At 42.3% G+C, this 23,856-nt stretch overlaps 1 protein-coding gene across 1 annotated transcript in view; it reads right to left on the reverse strand.

Moving 5' to 3' along the window:
• Positions 1 to 2,658: 2,658 nt before the first annotated feature.
• CHM (CHM Rab escort protein) overlaps positions 2,659 to 23,856 on the reverse strand; it is a 70,589-nt gene continuing 49,391 nt past the window's right edge. The window contains exons 10-15 of the mRNA XM_083722267.1: positions 23,147 to 23,251; positions 18,925 to 18,988; positions 17,408 to 17,504; positions 11,515 to 11,607; positions 8,971 to 9,140; positions 2,659 to 4,899 (exon numbers count right to left, since the gene is read on the reverse strand). Of these exons, the coding sequence (XP_083578393.1) occupies positions 4,708 to 4,899; positions 8,971 to 9,140; positions 11,515 to 11,607; positions 17,408 to 17,504; positions 18,925 to 18,988; positions 23,147 to 23,251 (721 nt within the window). The 3' untranslated portion in view covers positions 2,659 to 4,707. The remainder of the gene's footprint in view (positions 4,900 to 8,970; positions 9,141 to 11,514; positions 11,608 to 17,407; positions 17,505 to 18,924; positions 18,989 to 23,146; positions 23,252 to 23,856) is intronic.

The following is a 23,856-nucleotide window of genomic DNA, read 5'->3' on the forward strand; positions in this document are numbered from 1 at the left end:
CAGTCTTTAATTTGCTCTGAAAGGCAAAAGCTGAGCATTTAAACGGTTTTTTTTTAAAAAAAATAAGACATCACTGCGACTAGAACAAGCAAAACATTTTTCCCCTCATGCATTCTTCTTTTTTACTATGCATCTCATTTCTGGTTAGAGAGCCATGACATTCTTGATGCAAATCAGAGTCAGGGATAGATGAGCAACTTGGGAATGGGGAAGACCAAAACTGCATTATGCCTGAGTCAGACCATCAGTCTATCTGTCTCAGTGCTGACTACATTGTCAGGGTCTCTCCAGAGTTTCAGCTGGGGAAAATTTCCAGTAGTAGCAGGAGATGCTGGAGACTGAACCTGAGAACTTCTGCATGGAAAGCAGATGCCCTGCTCCTGAGCTACGGCCCTTCCTCTGAAGGGGCAGGGGCAGGGGCAGGGACCCCCTTCAACATAGAAAGACGAAGGAGGGTTCTGAAGCTTGCCTTCTGTCTAATTTGTTTTGACACACCATCAAAAGTTGGAGCAGGCAATGCCTTTTACCTAGTTCTGGACTCCCAAGTGGGAAATTTGTGTGAGACTTGCTTCCATGTCAACCTTTTGGGGCCTGGAGATCCAGTGCTCCCCCCCCCCCGGGGTACTCAAGGGTACACAGTACTGGCACCTTTTCTTTTCTGGAAGAAAAACACTGTGGGGCCCATCTGCAAACCAAATAAATTGTTGTGCCCCACCACCACCAATTACAACACTCCAGCCCATTTTATCAGCTGTAGTAGAATGCCTCTTTCAAGCCTAATTTCCGCTAGGTGCGGGGAAGGGGACCATGTGAGTGCTGGGAAAGGGCTCGGTGAGTGCAGATGGATGCCACGCTGATGAGCCCTGGCTCCAAGGCTTCCATTAGCCCCTTGTTTCTGATCCTATGCCCTATTGCAATGGGAATAGCTGTTCTAACCCCTGATCTGCACTGTGGGGTGGAGTGTTAGCTTGTGGCAGACTTGGGTATGTAAGTGAGCTGGGCTAGAAGCAGGCAGAAGCGAGAGAGTGAGATCTGTGCTTGATTTCTGCTTGAATCTAAGGATGTGGCTATAGAAGCAAGACTGAACCTGGATCCGAACCTGCTGGTATCTCCCTGTGTTCCAACAGGCCCTTTGTGCCCCACCTGGATCATGTTAAGGGAAAACCTGTTAGATTAGACCAATAATCCAGCTTTCATCACATTAGCTGAGGCTGGGGGGCAGTTGGCGTCCAACAAAATCAGGACTACTGATTCCTTTCCTCTGATCAGGCTGAGTAATCAGATTCAGGCTGAGTAGTCAGATTCACATTGGACAGGACTATGGAAGTGATCTTCTCTGGACCTCTACATCTACAAAGTTGGATGCAACTCCCATCTTCCCTATTGAATAGAAATTTCTCTTAATAGTTAGTTAATATGATTCCTCACCATTTCACCCATTAGAACTAGTCTGCTCCATCTTCTGCATGACAGATCTTCAGCTATTTGAAGACAGATGTCACATCTCCTATGAATGTTCTCTTCTCCAGCCTAAAACATATCTAGCATCCTGCTTCTCACAGTGGCCAACTGGATTCCTTAGGGCAGCCTATAAGCAAGATTGAAGGCCACTATCTTTTCAGTGGTGGCTTTTGTCAGCTGTGTATGTAGAAATTGTCCCTGAAAACTGGGGAGGAGTGGGAGAATCTTTGTGAAGTTTATAAGCATTGGGATCAACCTTAATAACTTTGGATTGTACCCAACTAAGTTCTACTCAGACCAGTAGTCACGTCAATTAATTTCAACAGGTCTGCTCTTTGTAGGGCTAGCAAAGGATACAACCCATTACGATGTGATCTGGGACCATTCTTCCGTTTACTTTCTACCCCCCATTTTTTTAAGCCTCTCTCCACTCTGCATCTGTGCAGCTTCCTTGGTCATACCTGGAGTTTCAGTAGAAGAACACAATGATCTAACATTCTCCCATAGGCAATCCAGAAAGGGTAGATGGACAGGGAGCTTGTGGAGATGGCAGAGTGTGAGAGGCTTTTTTTTTTTTTTAGGGAAAAGTATAAAACGCAGGTGGCGCTGTGGGTTAAAGCCTCAGCACCTAGGACTTGCCGATCGAAAGGTCGGCGGTTCGAATCCCTGCGGCGGGGTGCGCTCCCGCTGCTCGGTCCCAGCGCCTGCCAACCTAGCAGTTCAAAAGCACCTCCGGGTGCAAGTAGATAAATAGGGACCGCTTACCAGCGGAAAGGTAAACGGCGTTTCCGTGTGCGGCTCTGGCTCGCCAGAGCAGCGATGTCACGCTGGCCACGTGACCCGGAAGTGTCTCCGGACAGCGCTGGCCCCTGGCCTCTTGAGTGAGATGGGCGCACAACCCCAGAGTCTGTCAAGACTGGCCCGTACGGGCAGGGGTACCTTTACCTTTACCTTTTATAAAAGAAAAGCCCCCATGGCCATATTTAGTTAAGCACCAACCTTCTGCCCCCTGAAAAATTCAACAAAATTATCTGCCCTCCCACCAAAAAAAAGCAAGAAGATAGCTGCTGTTTTTGTAGATGGCAAGGAGTTCCATGAAACAATTTGAACAGAACATCTACACAAAACAGTAACAAAATAAAGTGACACACCATTTTGCATTAATATTCACAACCATAATGAAACATGGAAACATGCTTGCAAGCAAACCTTTAATTTCTCATACTAAAGTTCATTTCCAAATTAAAAAAAGAAAAGAAATTTTCTGTAGGAACTTCGTTCTTGAAAGCTCTTGGGAGCAAGCCCTCATTTTGGCTCCCGTATTGATTTGTAAACGTTCAAATATAATTGGGCTACATTCATGCTTTCTGATTTATGCATAGGAACAGCAATGGCGAAGGAAAAATAGGCAGACTCTCTCTCTTACCCAGCATAAATAACAGCTTAATTGCAAACGCCACAAGAACTACCTAGTGAATGAAATGAATTTGAGCCACCGTTTTTGTACAGAAAGGCTGTGTGTCATTGATAGCTGCATCTTGCTTTACTGTGCTGAACGTAATTGTTATGTTTATGGAATAAACTTACTTTTGTGGTACAAAGCAATCACATAGGCTCAAGCACTGAAGGGCTCTATCACGGACCAATGACCTAGCTATCTCCCACCCAAACTGCATATTGATCATGAGGGGCATTTGTGGCCTTTATTAAGGAGCTGAATTTTAAAACGTCAGTGCAGTGAGCTACACAGTAGCTGAAATGCTACCTGGGCTTTACGCAACCCAATTTAAGCTCTGCTACCTGAGTTTGTCTACCACAGCCTGTCTCTTCTTACAAATATTAACTGTAAATATATCTGTTGCTTCATCCTGGGCCTCAGGCTCTCACCTGTAAAATGGGAATAGCAAGATAGCACCACTGGAAAAACCAACAAGAATGTAAAACATTTTTGCATAATGTAAGTGCTGTGCAAATGGTTACTAATTCTGACTTATTAGTTGGCTTTTTAGATTCAACAGCACAGAATCACCTCTTGTCCTTTTCTCCTGTATTGGATTCTCAGACAGATTGTCTTATATATTTACAAAGGCCAGTTTCCAACTGTCTCTCAAGGATGAGGAACATGTGGCCTCCTAGATGCTGTTGGGGCTACCACTGTCATCACCCCAGTTGACTGGCCATGCTGGCTTGGGCTGATGAGAGTTGGGAGCCCAACAATATTGTGTGTGACAGGTTTCCCATTCCCACTCTAGCATAACTAAGAAAGAATATTAGTGGCTATGGGGTCTCTCAGAGAGCACTTGCAAAAACAAGCCCTCCTTCAGAGAAGTACTTTCCAACCAATACTTTTGGCTCAGTACTTTTGAGCACCAACCAAGTAAACTTGGGGAAAAAACAAAAACAAATAGATGGTGAGAAATATAGCTCAGTTCTTGAAAGTGATCCAGTGAGCTGGCACCCAAGTGCTACCAAACAACCATTTCCAATAAATCTATTAAAAGATGTATTTATTTTGCATTTCTACTGAGTATATGACAGAAAAGCTTAAAAACCACTTCTGTGATATTCTGCACAGCCAGTCAAACAAACAAACAAACAAACAAACAGAAAACAAACAAACAAACAAACAAACAAACAAACAGAAAACACTTGGATCTTTTCCTTTTGGTGAGTTTCTGCTAGATCACTAACAACTGAATGTTCAGTCTAGTGCAGGAGTAGCAAGTGTGTTTCCCTCTAGACTTCAGGCTCCATCTCCATCAGCCCCAACCAACATGGCTAATGGTCAGGGATGGTGGGAACTATAGTCTTGCAACAACTGAAGGGAACAACAGTGGCTACTCCTGGCCTAGCACCTACTAGTCTACCCCAAGAGCTGTTTTCAGTTAATGGAATTTCCCCCCACACTTCCTGTAGAGCAAACTGAGTTCCATATGTTGTGCTGCTGCTGACTTTGGCAAAACTGCAATTCTGTGGAATGACGGAATGCCTTATTTACAAACTGATAAACTGTATTTCCAGGGAAAATGAGTCAAGAATGGAGTTATGTTTCAGGACATAGCTTTGGACAAGACTCTCCTGTGCCAACTCAAATCAAGCTATTAAGCAACTCTGTAAAGTCCCACTAGGATTGCTGGGGTTACATTTTGTGTATGACAAACTGGTTGGTTGGTTGCACTTTGGACTGGGTCAAGCTTCCCCCAGACACCATGGTGAAATGAGTTCAGTCTTGACCTTGCCATCCATTCACTCTTCAGAGGGTCTTTCACTCTCTTCAGTGCTTTTCTCAGGCAAAGTCTCTGGATTGGCCTCAGATGGATTACCAAACCCAGGATCTTCTGGCTGAGTCCCGTCTCCATCGTAGATGATATCTTCTGGATTTGGGGGTGGTGGGCAGAATTCCTCACTGGGAAACATCTCTTGAAATATGGCCTCAGCCTATTTGGAAGGAAGCAAACATTTAGTTAACCTCTTTACTGGTTGAGATTACAAACCAATCCATATGCATATTGTGGTGTGTCCACAAGCAACAAAACAATATTTCACATCTGCCTCACCATGTGCTTGTTCACAATACTGCTCCTAAGAGATACCCAAGTACTTCCTTTATTCATTCATACTCATGTCCCCCTAAGAAACAGAAAAAAGAGAAAATGTGTGCATGCACACGCTTGGAGTTTACTCAGATCCCTTGGAAAAGCTGTAGAATTCATTTGAGCCTTGAAAAGCACACAGAGCTGAAAGAGGAAGTGGGAAAGAGTGTCACTCTTCCAACTTCCTCCTTCCACTGTATGTATTTTTCAAGGTAGAAAAAGGTTGCCACCCTTACCATCTCAAGACCAAGAAGGGCAGAGAGGTGGGACTCAAAGGCTTCGTAAGTGCCAGGGGGAAGATAACAAAGGCATCATTTCACCTACCACCGAGTTTTATATATATATATATGCTTTCGTAGATTTTCACGGGTACAGGAATGCAGGTTTTGGTGTCCTCGGGTGTCTTCCCGTGTAAAAGTTGGGGTGTCTAGGCGACGTTTCGACGAGGTCTCACTCGTCATCTTCAGGCTGGTGCTTTCGGCTTCTTGTTACTGGAACAGAGCGGGATCTCAATGTTTGAGTTCCTATAAATACTGTAGAGGGGGTGTGGTGTCTAGCCTCCAATGTTCTGGGCAGAGAGGAAGTTCCCAGGCTAGTGTGCCTTTTCTTCTTTTGTTCCTTAATTACTTGAGAGATACCTTGAGTGATTTCTTGAGTGATATCCTGAGTACCACTTAGGTGGGTCACTAGGTGTGGATTAGTTGCTAAAGTCTTTGTGTCTTGACCTCTTGAACTTTGTGAAGAGTTTTCCTGAGAAGATGGCTGTATTGCACTTAGTTGTGCTTTGGCTTGGCTTCGTGTATAGGGGCGAGCTGTGGTTTTGTGGCTTGTGTCAGCCAGATCTGTGTAGGGATTGCAGGGGGGTGCAGCATCCGGAGGTGCCACCATGGATTGGCTACTGGATGGTGTCAGTAATTCATCTGTGGAGAGGGTCTGGGTTTGGGTCTGGTGTGGTTGATTGGTGTTGGCGTTCTGTGTGCCTCTGGATCTGGTGTTAGCAACTAATCCACACCTAGTGACCCACCTAAGTGGTACTCAGGATATCACTCAAGAAATCACTCAAGGTATCTCTCAAGTAATTAAGGAACAAAAGAAGAAAAGGCACACTAGCCTGGGAACTTCCTCTCTGCCCAGAACATTGGAGGCTAGACACCACACCCCCTCTACAGTATTTATAGGAACTCAAACATTGAGATCCCGCTCTGTTCCAGTAACAAGAAGCCGAAAGCACCAGCCTGAAGATGACGAGTGAGACCTCGTCGAAACGTCGCCTAGACACCCCAACTTTTACACGGGAAGACACCCGAGGACACCAAAACCTGCATTCCTGTACCCGTGAAAATCTACGAAAGCATATATATATATATATATATATATTGTGGCCACAATACTGTCATGGCTGAACACTTCTAAGTCCCACTGATTCTGATTTCAAGTGGAAGAGAGCTAAGTGAGCAGCATATATTTTCACATTCTGATATCCAGATAGGACTACATAGAAACATTTTTAGCCATGTCTGTCCGAGTGAGCATGCAAGGATAACATGCACAACTTCTTACGCTCACAAGGCTATAGCAACCATTAATTTTTAAATGACTCAGGCCAAGTGAGAATATATGCAAGAAATTTTAAGCAGCTGCAGTTGCCCTCCCTATGGCCGTTATCAATGGGCTTTTTAACAGAACAGCTGACACAGCCTGAATGCTCACATCTGATCTGTATATTCAAAGGCTAATAGTAGCCTTAATTTTGTTTTACAAGGCAATAATTTGACTGGTAAGAGGATAAAAGATGAAGATCAAAGACTTATATTGGAAGCAGAAGGCTTCTGTGATAATATTAATAAATTATCTTTTCCTCCCTCCTTTTTGGTGAACTCTAGCAAAATCTTCTTAGATTAATTTTGGTGGAAACGCCCAAGCTTCCTCCCTGCTTCCAAAAGACCAAGAAAGGTTGTTTATTTTGGGGGGGGGGGTGTGCAATTTGAAGGCTTGGAGAAATCACCTCTACCCACCTGTCTTCCTACAACACACTAACTGTCTCCATCATAATGGAACTAGGGTGGAAGAAAGGAAACAGCACAGACAAAGAGAGAGGAGGCTGTCTATTCTATATAACCTTCTCTTCTGCTGTCTACCTTTGCTCCATTTCTTCCCTCCTCCCACCCCCAATTCCTCAAACCCATATGAGCCAGCAGAAGAGGGTGTGGGAAAATATTTGTGCATATAAAAAGGGCCGATGAAACCACCCCATTGTCGGGGTAGGTCATTTCCCAGTTCACATTAAGAAACTATAATTAAATGTCCCTGGGTATGGAAGTGAGAGCTGCCCATAGACAATCAATTGATATATCCAAGAGACACATAGCCCCCTCCAAACCCAATAGAGAAGACTCCTCACTCTCTGTAACTTAGCTCTTACTGTGTGAAGAATTTAACTAACAGCCCAACCTGCTAAATGGGGATAGGAGAAATAAGGAACAGCCCTGCTAATAGAAATTCCAAAGCAAATGCAGTTTAATGTTTCCATATGGCAGGCTGGAAGGGCCTAGAGCTAGAGAGAGTGGCTTAAGACAGCCCCATGGTGTATTTAACATTGAATACTGCAGGTCAGACTTGTTCATAACAATACTGAATGGTTTATAACAATCCTAAAGTGTTCCTTATTTCTCCTATCCCCATTTAGCAGGTTGGGCTGTAAGAGTAGCATGCAACAACCTTGCAGTGTAGTTCACTGTTATATGAGCAGAAAGTGGGAGAGGGAGAGAGTAGCTTAAGGCAGCACTGCAATACAATACAATACAATACAATACAATACAATACAATACAATACAATACAATACAATACACTGTGCACACTGTAGGTCAAAGGAGGGGCTGAGACAAATCTAGAGTCTCTTGTTTTTTAAGTTTTTATGCTTTTCAAATTTATGCATTTCATTAGTTTTACAATCAATTTAACATTTCAAAGTTTGACTTCCTTCTGCCTCTTTCTTCAGTTCCTGAAATTTATTTTTTAATATCTCCTGCATATCCAAATTCATTTAATTTGCTCATTAAATTATCTACTTTAAATACATATTCTTATGAAACTGCAGGTTATTACAATAATCCTGCTAATGTTTTTATCTGTTTGCAATGTATCTGTAAATATTCAATAAACCATTTCCATTCTTTTATTAAAAGTTTGTTATCTTGATTTCTTATTCTTCCGGTACGTTTCACTAGATTGGTCTAGAGAAGTGGTTTCCAACCTTTTTTTTTTTCTGGCTATGCCCCACCTAAGCATCTCTAGAATCCCAATGCCTCCCCCCCCCCAACATATAATTCTTATTATTCAAAAAGTGAACTCCTATTCACATGGAGGAAGCCTAAAAGGCCATTCACTGTTAATAACTCATTCTCGAATTGCCTCCCCTTAAAAATCAAATTGCCCCTCATGGAGCGTGTGCCCCACATTGAGAACCATGGGTCTAGAGCCTCAGTCAATCCCTCTGCCTCTCTCAGGTTGCAGCAAAAGGCAGTTTATTGCTCTCAGACCTCCTCCCAGGCCAAGTCCAGCACTCAATTGCATGCAGAAGCCTTGTGCTCCACTGGTACTTAAAACAGACATTGGTTGCAGTTCTAAAAGTAAATAGGACTCCTGTCTTTGATGCTAGCTTGTTCTTTTTTTAGCCCCCTGAGTCACATCTAACTTACTTTAATTTTAATTAACAGGATTTATATGTGGTTTAATCATCCATAACCTCTAAGTGGTCTACATAAGCCAACACATGCACATTTTGTTGCAGAAACCCCACTTGCCTCTATTTCTTGACTGGCCCACAAAACAAAATAGGTATTACAACCCTGCAGTATACCATCACCCTGAATGTTCCTCAGTCAAAAGCTGAAAAACGTGGGACACCTCCCTTACCTGTTTGACAGCACAGTCATTTCCCAATGCGTTGTCTGGCCCAGAACAAACATAGATGTTGGAAGGCAAATTGGCATAGGATGTCCTGTCTACACCAGAGGAGTCTCTCATGTTGAAATATACCGACCAGAGAATCTGAGGCTTTTGCCCTTCTCCTGCACCTTCACTTTCTGGAACAACAGGGGGAAGACTTTACTCACCAGAATTAAAATGCAGCAAGACTTATACAGTACAACAAAATGTTGGAAAGGCAAATTATTGGAGATTCTAGATTCTCCCACCTTCGGGGATTATGGACGAGGCCCTTTTGTTGCTGGTACCCTGATTGTGGAATAAGTCTCTCTGAAATGGATATCTGAAAGCATCTGAGAGCCCCCCTGCTTCTGGTTATTAAAGATGGCTTTGCAAAAAGGAACCTTAATGTGGTTACTTACAGCTGCATACAGCGAACAAAGCATCAGACTGATTAATTCAGGGGCCCCTGGGAATCATAGAGTTCCTTGAGAAAGTTTTGAACCTCAAACCAGGTAGAAAACCATATTCAAGGAGATTTAGAGCATCTCCTAGAAGGGGTTTCACTCAGAGCAGAGAGTGTTCATGGGCACTAAGATCAACTAAGGAGGATGAGCCCACTGCTCAAGCACTCCAGTATGGGTTTTAGGGCTCAAAATGGAACCAAGGCAACACAGGCTGTTATATAGAGCAAGCCACAGACTAGCACGCCTTCAAATGAATGGAGGATACCAGCCTCTACTGCCTCAGGAAGCAGTGGCTGACCTCATACACAGGATCTTACTTAGGTGGTATCTTCCACACACAGATAGCTTTTCAGGAGCCCTGTTCAGATGTGTGTATATATAATTCTGTAGCAATGAGGGTAGTATGTTGGACTGAGAAGATATGGCTTCAAATCCACACTTAGACATGAAGCTCACTAGGCAACCTGCGGTCAGTCGCTATGGCCCTAATTGCACATCATATTAAACCACAGGTTATAACAAACTATAGTTTAACATGAACAAGCAGTGTGCTGGTACACCCTGCTCAAAATTCCCTGTGGCACATCTCCCCTGCTCTGCCATGTCACAGACAACACAAGCACACCTGTATCATCTGAACTTGGACTCTTGTTTCATTTCCCATACACAGAGACCATGAGCAGTCAACCAGGATTTGTTGTTGGCTTTCTGTTTGGGAATATTAAGTCTTGCTGCTCTGCATTTTAATTATGTGTACATGACTGGGAAAAAAGTGGTAACCAACCCTGAGGCTTTTAAGGCAGGGAAGAGGAGGAAACATACACACACCCCTGAAATAAAATTTAAAACAAATGCTATGCTCACATTGCTTAGAAAGAAAGAAGCCTTTCATAATGGATAAGAACAGAGGTTTGGAGGTATTTTTAAAAGGCAAGCACAGGACAACTAATCTGTGTGTGTGTGTGTATGTGTGTGTGTCTTGCGTTTGTGTGTTTAAACAGATGTATAATGACTGTTCTCAAGGAGAGAGCAGTTCACTTTTTCCAATCTATTTGGAAGGGATAGTCAACCAGCATAAAGCCTGACGCAGTGCATTCTTTTAAAAATATTATTAAAAGTTCCTAGTACTCTTTAAAAAAAAGAAGTTACTTCTTCCTCATTTAGGCAAGAAAATGAATAGAGTCCTCTTCTTCAGGTGACTTTGCTTCTCTGACCTGCCATGGCCCAGTGCTCACTTTATCTGGTGATTCATTTTCAATAACTCCAACAGTATTTGTTCTGACATTTTAATTAAAATATGACCACTACCTCATCTTGATGATAAAAAGGCCTATGTGTCAGTGAAAACTAGCTTCTCAGTGCCTCAGTGCACCTGAGGACCCTCCTGATCACAGAGTTCCTCCAAAAGAATTTCAGGCAGCTTCTAAACAATACATCACTTCAAAACCAGATCACTTTAAGCATTAAGATTAATGTTAAGAAGGAGGCAGGAGGGAAAGGACAAGATGATGCTAAGTGGCAATCTAACCACTTTTTCGTATTCCGAGGTGTGTTTTTTTCAGATCTGTACAATGCTGGTTTGGTTTCAGGTTTTTTTTCTCTTTAAGTTAAATTACGGGAGATGAATTGGGAGCAATAGAAAACGGATTTGCAGTGTTTATATGAACCGTCTCTCTGGTCTGCTAATGGGAGTTGAAAAAGTAATACCTGCATGCATGCATAAATAAATAAATAAATAGCCCTACAAATTTATAGTGTGATTTGTTGCTATTCTGCATGATTAAGTCCCATGGCACTCCAAAGCAAGTGCCTTCCCAGACAATACTGAACCTGGACAGTCACCATAGGAGGACCAGGGCACATCCAGAGATGCACATAGAACTAGCTTCTCATTTTGTCTGATAAAACATAAAGTAAATAAAAAGATGCACACACATAATCAGCAAGGCTTTTGACGTGACTTCTGATACCTAAGTGGCGGAATGGCTGTCAATCAACTTGGGCTGAGAGAGAAGATTGTAAAGCGTGACTTTTGTTTTAAAGTAAAACAAAACAAAGCGTTTACCTGTTTCTGTGCTTTCACTGAACAACTGGCCCACAACAGGCTCCAAATCTTCTTTAGCAGTTTTAATGGACGAACAAGTTAAATGCACCAAATCTGTTGGAATGGGATAGAAAGGCACTTTTAGGATCCTCTACAGCCTGACATTCACAATTTCGACTATTACTGTTAAAAGTGTAGGTCAGCTTGGAATTGGGCTGTACCACGTGGGTACAATACAGCGTTTATCAGGTCAGTCTTCTTCTGGGGCGAACAAGCTGCAACTTTCTTGGGACAACAACATTCAATGGCAGTGATATGGCATGGTAAACTTCCTCATTGCACTAAAATGTGGTCATGTGAATCCACCCTGAACTGCATTTAAAATTGCACATAGCTTTGCAATTTAAAATAATTTCCAACCCAGGTGACAACAATTAAAAAGAAGAAGAAGCAAGCACCACCAACTGAAATCAAGTCATGAGTAAAATACCTTAAACACTATTTCAGCTATTAATATGCAAAAATCAATCTTTGTCCCTCCTCGCTTTCTAAAATAACTGGATAAGCCTTTTTTTAAAAAAAATAACAACAACAACAACAACAACCCAACAACAACCTCTCCCTAAAAATTTCAAAGAAAGAAGCTTGCATTTTGAATATGAGCAACTAAGAAGTTTCGAATGCTGAGTCTGTCCACTGGCTCTGCATGCCTCAATAGCATCCAGTTCCTCTACCATCTTAGACAATTCCATCGTCTAGATTCCCTTCCAAGGTTTCTGAGAGCAGGGTCTCCAGAAGTGATCATCACAAATAAGAAGGCTCTATAGACAGCAGAAGAAGAACCTTGCTGCATCAGGCCAAAGGCCTATCTGATCCAGCACTCTGTTCCAGTGGTGTAGCGTGGGTTGTCAGCACCCGGGGCAAGGCAAGTAATTTGCGCCTCCTAACCCGTGGATTTTAGCAGGGGGCAGAGAGCTGCGAGTGCGAGCGTGCCCCCCCAGATGTTGTGCCCGGTGCGGTCGGCCCCCCCTGCACCCCCCACGCTACGCCACTGCTCTGTTCTCAAAGTGGCCAGCCAGATGTCTAAAAGATAACTGCAAGCGGAACCTGAGCATAACACACACTCCCCACCTGCAATTTCTTCCAGCAACTGGCATTCAGAGTCATACTGTGACAACTGGAGGTAGAACTACAGCCACTGTGGCTGGTTGCTGCACCTCTGTGGATGCTCCCCCAGAGCATTCTAATCATTTTTTAGGTTAAAAAAAAAACCTGTCCACACTCTAAGTTTGAGATTTATCTTGATTATTTGCTTTGCTTGTTTTATCATTTGACTTTTTGGAATCTACATTTTAATGCTTAACTTTTATTATTGTTTAACCTATTCACCCCATATGCCTTCAGAATTCTTAAATAATAAAAAGGAGTGATATAATTTTAAAAATAAATAAATAAGCAAATGCAGAGGAAACTGAAGTGTTTGCTATTTTGTAGAATGTTTGCCATAAAATCTTTTTTTTCTATTAAAACCACGATAATTGAAGTTCACTTTAATTTACTATATAATTATCTGATCACATGTGATGTTACTCCTATGAGCCATCAGCATGCCCCCCCCCCACCGCCTTGGCAGTGTGTCTCTGATGTAATTGGGTTTAACTAAATTAGTTATACAGTGTGCCACTGCTGGTCTTTGAGTAATTCATTTAGGGCTGGGGAGGGCACCCTGTCTGTATAGCCTAAGGCAGTGGTTTCCAATTAGCTATGTATTGTGGACCCCCTGATTTTCAAAAGCCAAGCCATGGGCCCCCCATTTTGATATCTCTACTGTATTTTTTGTTATGTGAATGGTGCCAAAGCGCCCCTGGATGGGTTACGTGGACACCCTGGGGTCCATGGACTACCAGTTGGGAACAACTGGCCTAAGGGAAATCCTACATCAGTCATACTGTGGGTATACCCACTGAAATCAATGGACTGAAGAAGAAGAAGAGGAGGAGGAGGAGGAGGAGGAGGAGGAGGAGGCAGAGGAGTTTGGATTTGATTTCACACTTTATCACTACCCTAAGGAGTCTCAAAGTGGCTCACAATCTCCTTTCCCTTCCTCCCCCACAACAAACACTCTGCGAGGTGAGTGAGGCTGAGAGACTTCAGAGAAGTGTGACTAGCCCAAGGTCACCCAGCAGCTGCATGTGGAGGAGCAGAGACGCGAACCTGGTTCCCCAGATTATGAGTCCACCGCTCTTAACCACAACACCACACTGGCCCATTGATTTCAATAGGTCAACTCTGAATATGACTAGTGTTGGAAAGTGCTCTCAGTACTTAGGGCACGAAGAAGGGAGTTTGGTTCCACTCAGTGGACAACATCAATTACAGTGGTGCCTCGCAAGACGAAAAGAATCTGTTCCGCGAGTCTCTTCGTCTTGCGTTTTTTTCGTCTTGCGAAGCAAGCCCATTAGCGGATTAGCGCTATTAGCGGCTTAGCGGGCTTAGCAGATCAGCTGATAAGCGGCTTAGCGGCTTAGCGGATCAGCCGATAAGCGGCTTAGCGGATCAACTGTTAAGCGGCTTAGCGGATTAGCTGATAAGCGGCTTAGCGGATCAGCTGTTAAGCGGCTTAGCGGATCAGCTGTTAAGCAGCTTAGCGGATCAGCTGATAAGAGGCTTAGCGGCTTGGGGAAAAGGGGGGGAAGGAAAGAAAAACCGCAGGAACTCGCAAGACATTTTCGTCTTGCGAAGCAAGCCCATAGGAAATTTGTTTTGCGAAGCACCTCCAAAACGGAAAACCCTTTCGTCTTGCAGGTTTTCCGTCTTGCGAGGCATTCGTCTTGCGGGGCACCACTGTACATGCCTGTCTTCTGCACCATGTGACCCAAGGTCAGGTGTATCTGCATGCTTATCTTGCATAAATGAGTGGAAGAGATCAACCATGTTAATAACCAGTAACAGCAAACACCCAAAAAAATAAAAGGGAAAGGGAAATATTCTTTATACTTTCTCCAAAATCCAGACACAATTAGATCATGACCATGCCTCCATACACATCTGGCCAACTCACAGATTGTTTCATTGCATTTCTTATGCTTAGAAAACTACGTGGTAAATATACAGTGGTACCTCGCAAGACGAATGCCTCACAAGACGAAAAACGCGCAAGACGAAAGAGTTTTCCGTTTTTTGAGTCGTTCCACAAGACGAATTTCCCTATGGGCTTGCAAGTTTGTTTCCTTTTTCTTAAAGCCCCTAAGCCGTTAATAGCCGCTAAGCTGCAAGACGAAAAAACCGCAAGACGAAGAGACTCGCGGAACGGATTAATTTCGTCTTGCGAGGCACCACGGTATAAATAAATAATAGCCAGGTAGAGATTTGAACATGGAACTCAATGTCCAAGCTGAAAGCTATATTCATGACAGCACAATGACAATAGCAAACAGTTTGCAAAATGGAAAAAAGCATATATGCTAACTTGGGGGGAGGGGGAACTGCACCCATTGAAGCTAAAGGAACACTTTAAAAATGTTTGAGAACAGCCATAACCAGATGGGGCAAGCAGGGCAGAGGAATGTGATGGGTGTTTACCCTCCATTTGGCAATACAGTTGTAAACTCATTGACTAGAGAAGAAAAGCTAAGTGCTAATGCCTTGCAGATATGGGCTTCCTGTGGTGTGTTATAATAGAGTTTTTTATATATATAAAAATTAGCTAACCACCTGTCATTTTAATGAATGAGCATTAGCAGTCCAATTGACCTGAAGTGTAAATACATAATTATAGACTTTTTAATAAAAGCTTATTAAAGTGATTTTTAATAACAAAAGGTGGCAGTGGGGAAAACACACAAAGTCTATAGGCAGATCATAAGAACAGCTACTTCTCAAGGTTTGGTGTGAGCTTGTGGCATTTTGAGACAGCAGCTGATGACACTACCTGGAAAGGTCCTTAAGTGATACTTGCCCTGTCTCCCCCCCCCCCCCATACTGTTAGCAACTGGGTATGAGAAAGGTCTCTCCCCTCTTACTAGTTATTCCAACTTCCACCCCCATCCCATTGTGCAAGCAGGATAGTTCTACCTGTAAAATGAACCCCACACAAGGTCAATATACCACCGATAATACAGAAGTTCAATTTTTTTTTAAAAAAAAAATATCCGCAAGCAACTGGAAACAGTTATGTTTTAGACCCCCTTAGTTTATTATGTTCAGAGTAGAACTTTAATAGTAAACGTTCCGTTGTCAAGAAAAGGCAAATGGATAGGAAATTAAATTGCCTAGGCAAGTATTTGTTCCAAAATTTAACATCCGCATTTCAATGCAGTTTATTTGAAAAACCTTTCTAATAAGGAGATCTCTTAGAGGAAATGCCACAAAGCCCTTTTCAGGAATGTCATTACTTTTCTATACAATATATTATATACTGTTAAAACACAGAAATCATCAAAAAACTTTATTGCTGTATTAACAAGGTCCCATTTCCTTTAAGCTATTCTTATGCAAATACATATATATTAATCTCATTTACTGCTGCTACATTTTGTAGCTGCAACCATTTAAATAGGTAACAGAATTGGCTACATATTGGGTTTTGGCCTGGCAGATAAAGGGCTCGGGAGATTGATGCAAACAGAAGTTTGCAGAAATACTGAGGATATGGGATAATATTATATTGAATCTTCTATCAAATTTCTCCAAATTTTGCAATGCAATTCTCTAAGTTGTTCTTGTTGGCATCTGTTTGTCTCAACAGAAAACCGATTGAGGCTCCAGAGGTGAATTCAAACTGCTGCATTAGCTGACCTCCCTGGAGTGCTAGCCTGGGCACTGTGTGTGGATGTCCTGAGATGCCCAGATGACATGTACCAAAGGAAAGCAGAGCAATATGTTTGGCAGTAGCAAGCTGAAGGAGTTGCCAGAAGGAGGCATACAAGGTGCCATCCAGGCATCTTAGGGAATCCACTACAGATTTGTGTAGGGTTTACTCCTGAGCCTTTCTACTCCCGAAAGAGAAAGCTCCAAAAAGGTTTAGGATAAGAGTTTTCCTTCTCCTAGATGGGCTTCCTTCCCAGGTTGACAAGCCCTATCTGGCCCTCCATAGCATGTGCAGAAACTGTCTTCTTGACCATTGAACCCACAATCGGTCTTGTCCGCTCAATCCACCAGAGCATGTCTTTGCACGCAGGGGAAGTCTCTAACTCACCGAGGGTTTGAGACCCATCAGCTACCCTCACCTGGTCTAGCTGGCAGGTCAAAGCTGTTCCTGATGTGTGGCCGCTGTCACATGTTGACAGTTTGCAGGAACCACAAGTGAGAGCTGAGTGCAGGGTGGGGACCAAAGGTGGACAAACCACCCCAGAAGGAGCATGGTGTGTCCCCTACCAGAGGTACTACTTCTCCCCTAACACCCCAAGCAATGGGCACAAAAATAAATATACTAGAAAAAGGATCCAAAAAAGGGTATATAAGTGAAAACAGCAGACAAAAATGGACCATATTAGGAAAAACAGCTTGCAAATGTATATATAGATTTTCAGAACTTTTTTTTAATATAAAAAAAGAATTTGCAAACAAATGTGGAAAACTGAATATAAAATTAGAAAAAAAGAAACAGAGAGAACCTGAAATTGACAGATTTGCTCACCCCTAAGAACACACACAGAGGAATCTATGCCAGAGAGCAGTTGTTGGTGACAGGTTCCTGGATCTACTACTGTAGATCTACTACTGCTGTAACTACTACTACTACTACTTGCAAGTCCCTTTCACACCACTGTAAGTCAGGACAAATATGCATGCTGCTATCAAGCATGTATTGGCTACGCTCCTGCAATTTATAGGGTATTTGCCATTCCTACTGAGAGTTGGCACTTCCTTTCTTGCCACAATAACAAAGAACGAAGTCAGAACATGTACTCACATGTATTTTTCATGCATGTCATGGTTGAAGAACACAGTTCTATGAGGCAGACAGCAGGCTGACCAGGCTCCATAGGTGGGACAGTCAAAATGGAAATCTGGAAAGCAAAGAAAACAGAATCTCTTTAAAAAGTCTTCCAAAAGAATCCATCTAGTAGTTCTTTGCAGGCTCCAATGCAAGGCCCTTTTGCCTTTGCACCAGCATATTTAGCATATTATAAACCCAAGTCTGCCAAAGCGCTATTCAAAAAGAGACTGAGGGATGTTTGCCCCTGCTGCCTAATTATGCCTATTTTATTGAAAGCCACAACCACTGTGCTCTTCTCAGTGGTATGCTTGGCTTAAGAAAAGTGCAGCATTTAGATTTCAGCAATAAACAATGTCTACTAAGGAAATGGCCACTATGGAAATGTGATTAGAGGCACTGTATTTGTTCACGTGGGATGTATTTGTAGAGGTGGAACATATCCCTTGCTCTACAATTGATTGTCCCATTCAAAGTGAGACTAGAAATAAATAATAATAATAATAATAATAATAATAATAATAATAATAATAATTTTTATTTGTTTCCCGCCCTCCTAGTCAAGTAGCTTCATCTACATTGGCTGCAGAGATTTTCCAAATTTAAACCAGGCAACTTTATATGCATACTTATGTAACAGGATTATTTTAAAGGATATCTGGTTTTATCTGATTTGCAAAGCTGATCTGTAAGGCTGATCTGTATACTTGTTCCTGTTACAACCTACAGTTTATAGTTTTAGATTTGGAAGTTATACAGAGATGCAGTGGGGTGTAGAACGTTGACCTTGAATCCGGAACACATTTGTCCAAATCCTCACTCAGCCATGAAGCTCACTGGCAAATTTAGGTCAATCATAGCCTTGGTTTAATCTACCAATAGGGTTGTATACTTGGATGTGATCCCATTGTAGTTTTACAACAACCATGGCCTCTTCCTTCAAGCAACCTGTTGTTTGTCTGGGCCTGGTATGTGTTTGGATGGGAGACTGCTTGGGAACCCAAATGTACATGCTTGAAGACTACCATGTTGGAAGAAAGCTGGAATTATAATTGCAATAAAATAGAGATCCAAATATAAATGAGATATATAGATTATGTGCAGAGAAGTGGGACCAGATCTCTAACTTGATGTTTATCAGCTCCATCTATCTATTAGGCAGGTTAGATCCAGGTTAAGTTGTTGTGTCCAACTTGTTTCTTTGATTTCAATGGGACTAAAGTATGATTAACTTAACCTGGATCCAACACATAACCTTTGCTTATACTTAAGTATTAACTTCATTGATCAAGCATCTATGATCTTGTTTGTCCATTTCCAAGTTTTGAGCATTCAGACTTAAAAACTCTCCTGTTTCCTGGCAAATGCGTCTAATGGTGACAAAGGCACTTAAATGGCTTTACAATGAATGGAAATTGTGATTGAAAATACAGTCACAAGCAAGCAGCTGTTTACAAGGCAGAAAGTTACCGATGCTTAATGGATGTGCTAACCTGCTGATCTGAGCTTGCCTTCAAAATCGACCGATCAGTAATGAGAACCGCTCTGGAGATCTGCCTGTAAGTGAATAAAGCAATTATGGTCTATCACCAAAACATAAGAAGAAAGCAGCCATATGGATTCAGGGTTTCTCTCTCTCCAAAAATAACTATTACCACCATGAGAAACTAACATTCCACCAGCTTGCACATTGCTAATGACACATTTGCATATGGCCAGCTTAACTAAGAAATTAACAATGACTCAAGTGCATGCATATATGAAGGCTGCCAGATCTGACTCTTAATATTTATCAAGTTATAATGAATATACTCAGTACTCCGTATGGAACATAATGTTTACTTCACCCATCACAGAATCACTCTAATAGCAAATTGTTTTAGAGTGTAGAAATATGCAAACACATCAACCAATTCAGCCAATGACTGAGAGCCAAAGAGCTGTGCAGCTAGTGGGAATATACCTAGAGGCTTTGGGCTTATGTTTCTCCCACAACACACCACACGGCAAACTACCTTTGAAATGACATTCAACAGCAGCTTGCAGTAAGGTGTAGGATTCTGATGTATTTTTAAAATTCCTCTAGGCCAGAGGAAGGGAACCTGTAGCCATCCAGGTGTCACTGCATTCCATCTCCCATCCGCCCCTACCTACCAACATGGCCAATGGTCAAGGATAATGAGTCTTGGCATTCAACTACACCAAGAGAGCAGCAGGTTCTTCATCCCTTATATTCACCTAAAATAGCTATTTGGATCTTTTCCACTACAAATATGAAAAGAATAAGAAATTTATAAATGTGGAACCACTGCCAAATGACGAAAGTAGGAGAACCTAAGGCCAAGGGCACTTCTGCCACCACCAACTGGACAAAACAGAGTGTGTGGAGGGCGCAAGAATCTGCTGGAGTAGTCTGCTACTATTAGAAGCTGCTGCAGATAGAGGTCATGGGTCTGTGTGCTGTTGATCCACATGGAGAGTCACCAGGGTTGCATGTTTTATTCTATATTGAGATATACATAGAACATAGGAAGCTACCTTATAGAGTCAGGCCATTGGTTCTAGCTCAGTACTTGTCTATACCAAGTGCGAGGAACATTTCACCTTCCAAATGTTGCTGAACAACTCTCACCACCCCTAGTCATTGGCTACACTTGCTGCAGCTGATGTGAGTCGCATTTCAGCAACATCTGAACAGCCAATGGTTCTCCAGGGGGTTTACACTGATTGATAACAGTTCTTCAGGGTTTCACATAGGGGACATTCCCAAGCCTACCTGGAGATGCTGGAGATTGAACCTGGGACCTTCTGCATGCAAAGCAAATGCTCTACCACTGAGCTACGGACCTCCTGAATAGTTCCTGTGCTTGTGACTCTGCCTACCATGCTAGCCTTCATTTTTCTCTCACCAGGAATGACTAGAAAGACTCCCAAATCAGGCTGCAGATTTGCTTGGTCAACAGCAGTATTCACTGGATCATGATTATGGTTCCTGGGGCTCACTACACAGCTGCTTTCAGCTCAGCTCTGCCATCAATGAAGTGTACAGTGCTACCTCAGATTAAGAATTTAATTCCTTCTTGAGGTCTGTTCTTAACCTGAAACTGTTCTTAACCTGAAACACCACTTTAGCAAATGGGGCCTCCTGCTGCCGCTGCACGATTTCTGTTCTCATCCTGAAGCAAAGTTCTTAACCTGAGGTACTATTTCGGGTTAGCAGAGTCTGTAACCTGAAGCGTATGTAACCCGAGGTACCACTGTATATGGATAGCATCTTGCCAATATGTTAGTGAAGAACAAGCAGCACAACATAACTGAAGGGGGGCAGGACGGAATTGTGATTATTTGGCAATCAACATGGTGTTTCTCAAAAGGCACATCGGACTAAGCTTCCTTATTTGATAGGCAAGGAGAAGGTATACCTCTGTAATTAAGATTCTTGGACTTCAAGCCATAATTCTGATCTAGTTCCATTTGTTTTCTTTACTGAAGAGACTGAAACCACTGCCTGGGGGGAGAATCATGTAATGTGATGAACTTGAAATTGGCTGAACTTGAAGTGCACGTAAAGGAGGCGTGTGCAAAGGAGGAGTAATAAACAGCCTTATGACAGACTGGAAATGAAGACTTCTGCATGGATCAATAGTGGCTATCACATTATTGGATATCTTCATCTACAACGAGGATGAAGAATGAAGTGTATGTACCACATTTGTAAGAAATCCTGTTTCCCACAGTAGCCAGCCAAATGCTTTGGGGAAGCCCATAAGCAGGAGGTAAGTGAAACAGGCCTCTACTGCTGTTTTTTCCCTCAGAAACTGGTATTCAGAGGCATTTTGCCTGGAGATAGTAAACAGCCAGCATGACTGTTTATCCGTAAGAACTTAATTAAACAAGGTTCAATAAATTTAATTGTGTTGTGTGTTTTTTTAAAAGAAAAGACTAAGTTTTCAGAAAGCAAGGGGCTCTTTTTTTTTATTTGGACATCACAATGCGTTCAAAAAGAGCCCTGATGCACCAGACCAAAGGGCCACCTAGTCCAGCATCTCCATAGTGGCCAACCAGATGCTCTCCCTCATTCTTGCCTCTCAGCAACTAGTACAAGGCATGGTGCCTCCAGATGTAGAGGCAGCATGCCTATGAATACCAGTTCCTGGGAGACAACAACAGGTGAGGGCTATTGCCCTCACAACCCACTGGTGGGCTTCCCAGAAGCATCTGATCAGCTATTACTGAGAGATGTTTGCTTACTACCCCAAAAGCATGGGAAGCAGCAGCTAGACTCTTGGTTCCCATTTCAGCTCTTCAAAGTAATGTTTGAAGCTGACCTAAAGTTCAAGCAATGATTGAAACTTTCCTTATAAATAGAGACAGTGAGCTGACACAGAAGGAAAGTGGGGGGAAGTATCACTCCTTTAATTACCTTGTTTTGGTTAAATACCTTCTGAAGCATCCAGTATTAGCCATTGAGAGAGAGAGGAGACTGGATCAAACAGGCCATTGGCTTGACCCTCAAGAGCACTATGGCAGCTTTTTAACATTCTTAAATAGCCATTAGCTGGCTACTAATTGCCTCAGCAAAGGTTAATGGCATAAATGAAGCAGAGTCAGGGAGGGGGTGAGGGAATAGGTGTAAAATGCAGGAAAGTTCAATTCTTTGTGCCTTCAAGAGGCATCTGAGCTACTCTGCTGGGTAACTGGTCCAGAACCTGAACAAGGACACAAATGCCAGGGCGATTTGCAATATAATACAAAAGAGTTTTTTTCTCTTAGTTGGAGGGCCAAGCTATATGTAACACATAAGATCAGATCTCCCCACGTTTTTTGTCAAAGCTTAAAGACAAATGCTCAGGGAGGTGCAATCCTTTCCCTTTCTGAGTTTCCCTGTCTGAAATCAAACACTTAGGTAAAAGCTGCAGCTGCTAATAGCCTCAACAAGGAAAGAAGACAGGTACAGATATAAGTATCTGCCTTTCCCAACCCACCACTTCACCAGTTTACACATATGCATTTCCTTGGGAGATGCTATAAGCCCTGCTTTCAAGCCAATTTTGGCACATAGCCCTTTGGTTTGGGGATCTTGATACACCATTGTTTTGTGTTCTGATAATGTACTTCATTAGGCTTGCATTAACCACCCACAGAACAACTATAAGGAGGAATTCTGCAGCTTTCACTTCCATTTTATATTAACCACAGTTAGCTAAGTCATCTGTACCCCAAACTGCAGTTAATATTAAAATGGATTGTGGAAACGATACAACTTCAAACCACAGTTTATGAAGCTAGCTTATTTCAGCTAACCATAGCTAAGATTAACCACAGTTTAGGGTTCAGATAATATGCTAAAGAGCAGCTTAAGTGGAACCTTCTGCTGGAGGAGTAAGAGGGTGGGTCATGAGAGCTAGTCTCATTTAACACCGTGGTTTGATGTTATGCCTGAATGAATGCAATGCCTCTTGGGGCATGTTACACATAATTTCTTAAGAAGGAGGGTGTCTCCAGTACATGTATGCACAAGAGTAGCGAGTTAGGGAGTGGAACAGAAAATGAAGACATATGTAGGACATCTATACATAGCTTGCATTCATTTTATAGTAGTTCACATAGCACTATGTGACAACTGAAGACCTGGAATGGGTGATTGTAATGTTTAAGGCTGGCAGAAAGGGGCATGAAATACCTATTAGGCTTCTCTTCTGTATTGATACGTACCTGTAGGACACATTTGCACAGGTTTCCTCTGAAAAGTAACTATCTTCCACAACAAAATAGCTGGCACTTATTCTTTGACCAAAATGATCAATGACCGCCTTGCACCTGTTAAGAGAAAGATGGACAGATAGAGGGGAAATCATTTTTATTTTGACAGGCATATTTATGAAAAGCAAATTGAGGAGGCCTTCTTTTTATGCTTCAGGCAAGTTACTAAGCACTTTTTATTTTGAAAATCTTTAAGAAATACAAGAGTTGGAAGGGACTCCAAAGGACACCAAATCCAGTCTGCTGGTGACGAAGGAGACAAGCTGCTAGAATATCCCAGATAGGTGGCCATCCAGCTCCTGCTTAAATAATTCTAATGAATGAGAGTCCATCACCTAAGGCAATCTGTTCCACAGCTGAACTGTTTGCACCATCTGGGAATTTGTCCAAATGTTTTGTCAAAATCATCTGTGCAGCACCCCTTTAAATATTTGAAAACGGCTCTTGTATCACCTCTTAATTATCTCTTCTCCATACATATTTAACTCTTTCAACCTTTCCATGTCGGACTTTCAGCATAGGTTAAAGTTGACTTTTCTGATTTTCAGGCAAAATGGATTTATTGCAAGAAACTGATCTTAGTAATTGGGCTGTTTTTACTGCTTTATGTTGTATTATTATTATTATTATTATTATTATTATTTTGTTACCTACTTTGATTT

The sequence above is a fragment of the Podarcis gaigeae genome (genome assembly GCF_964106915.1).
Source record: "Podarcis gaigeae genome assembly, chromosome: Z".
Taxonomy (NCBI): Eukaryota; Metazoa; Chordata; class Lepidosauria; order Squamata; family Lacertidae; genus Podarcis; species Podarcis gaigeae.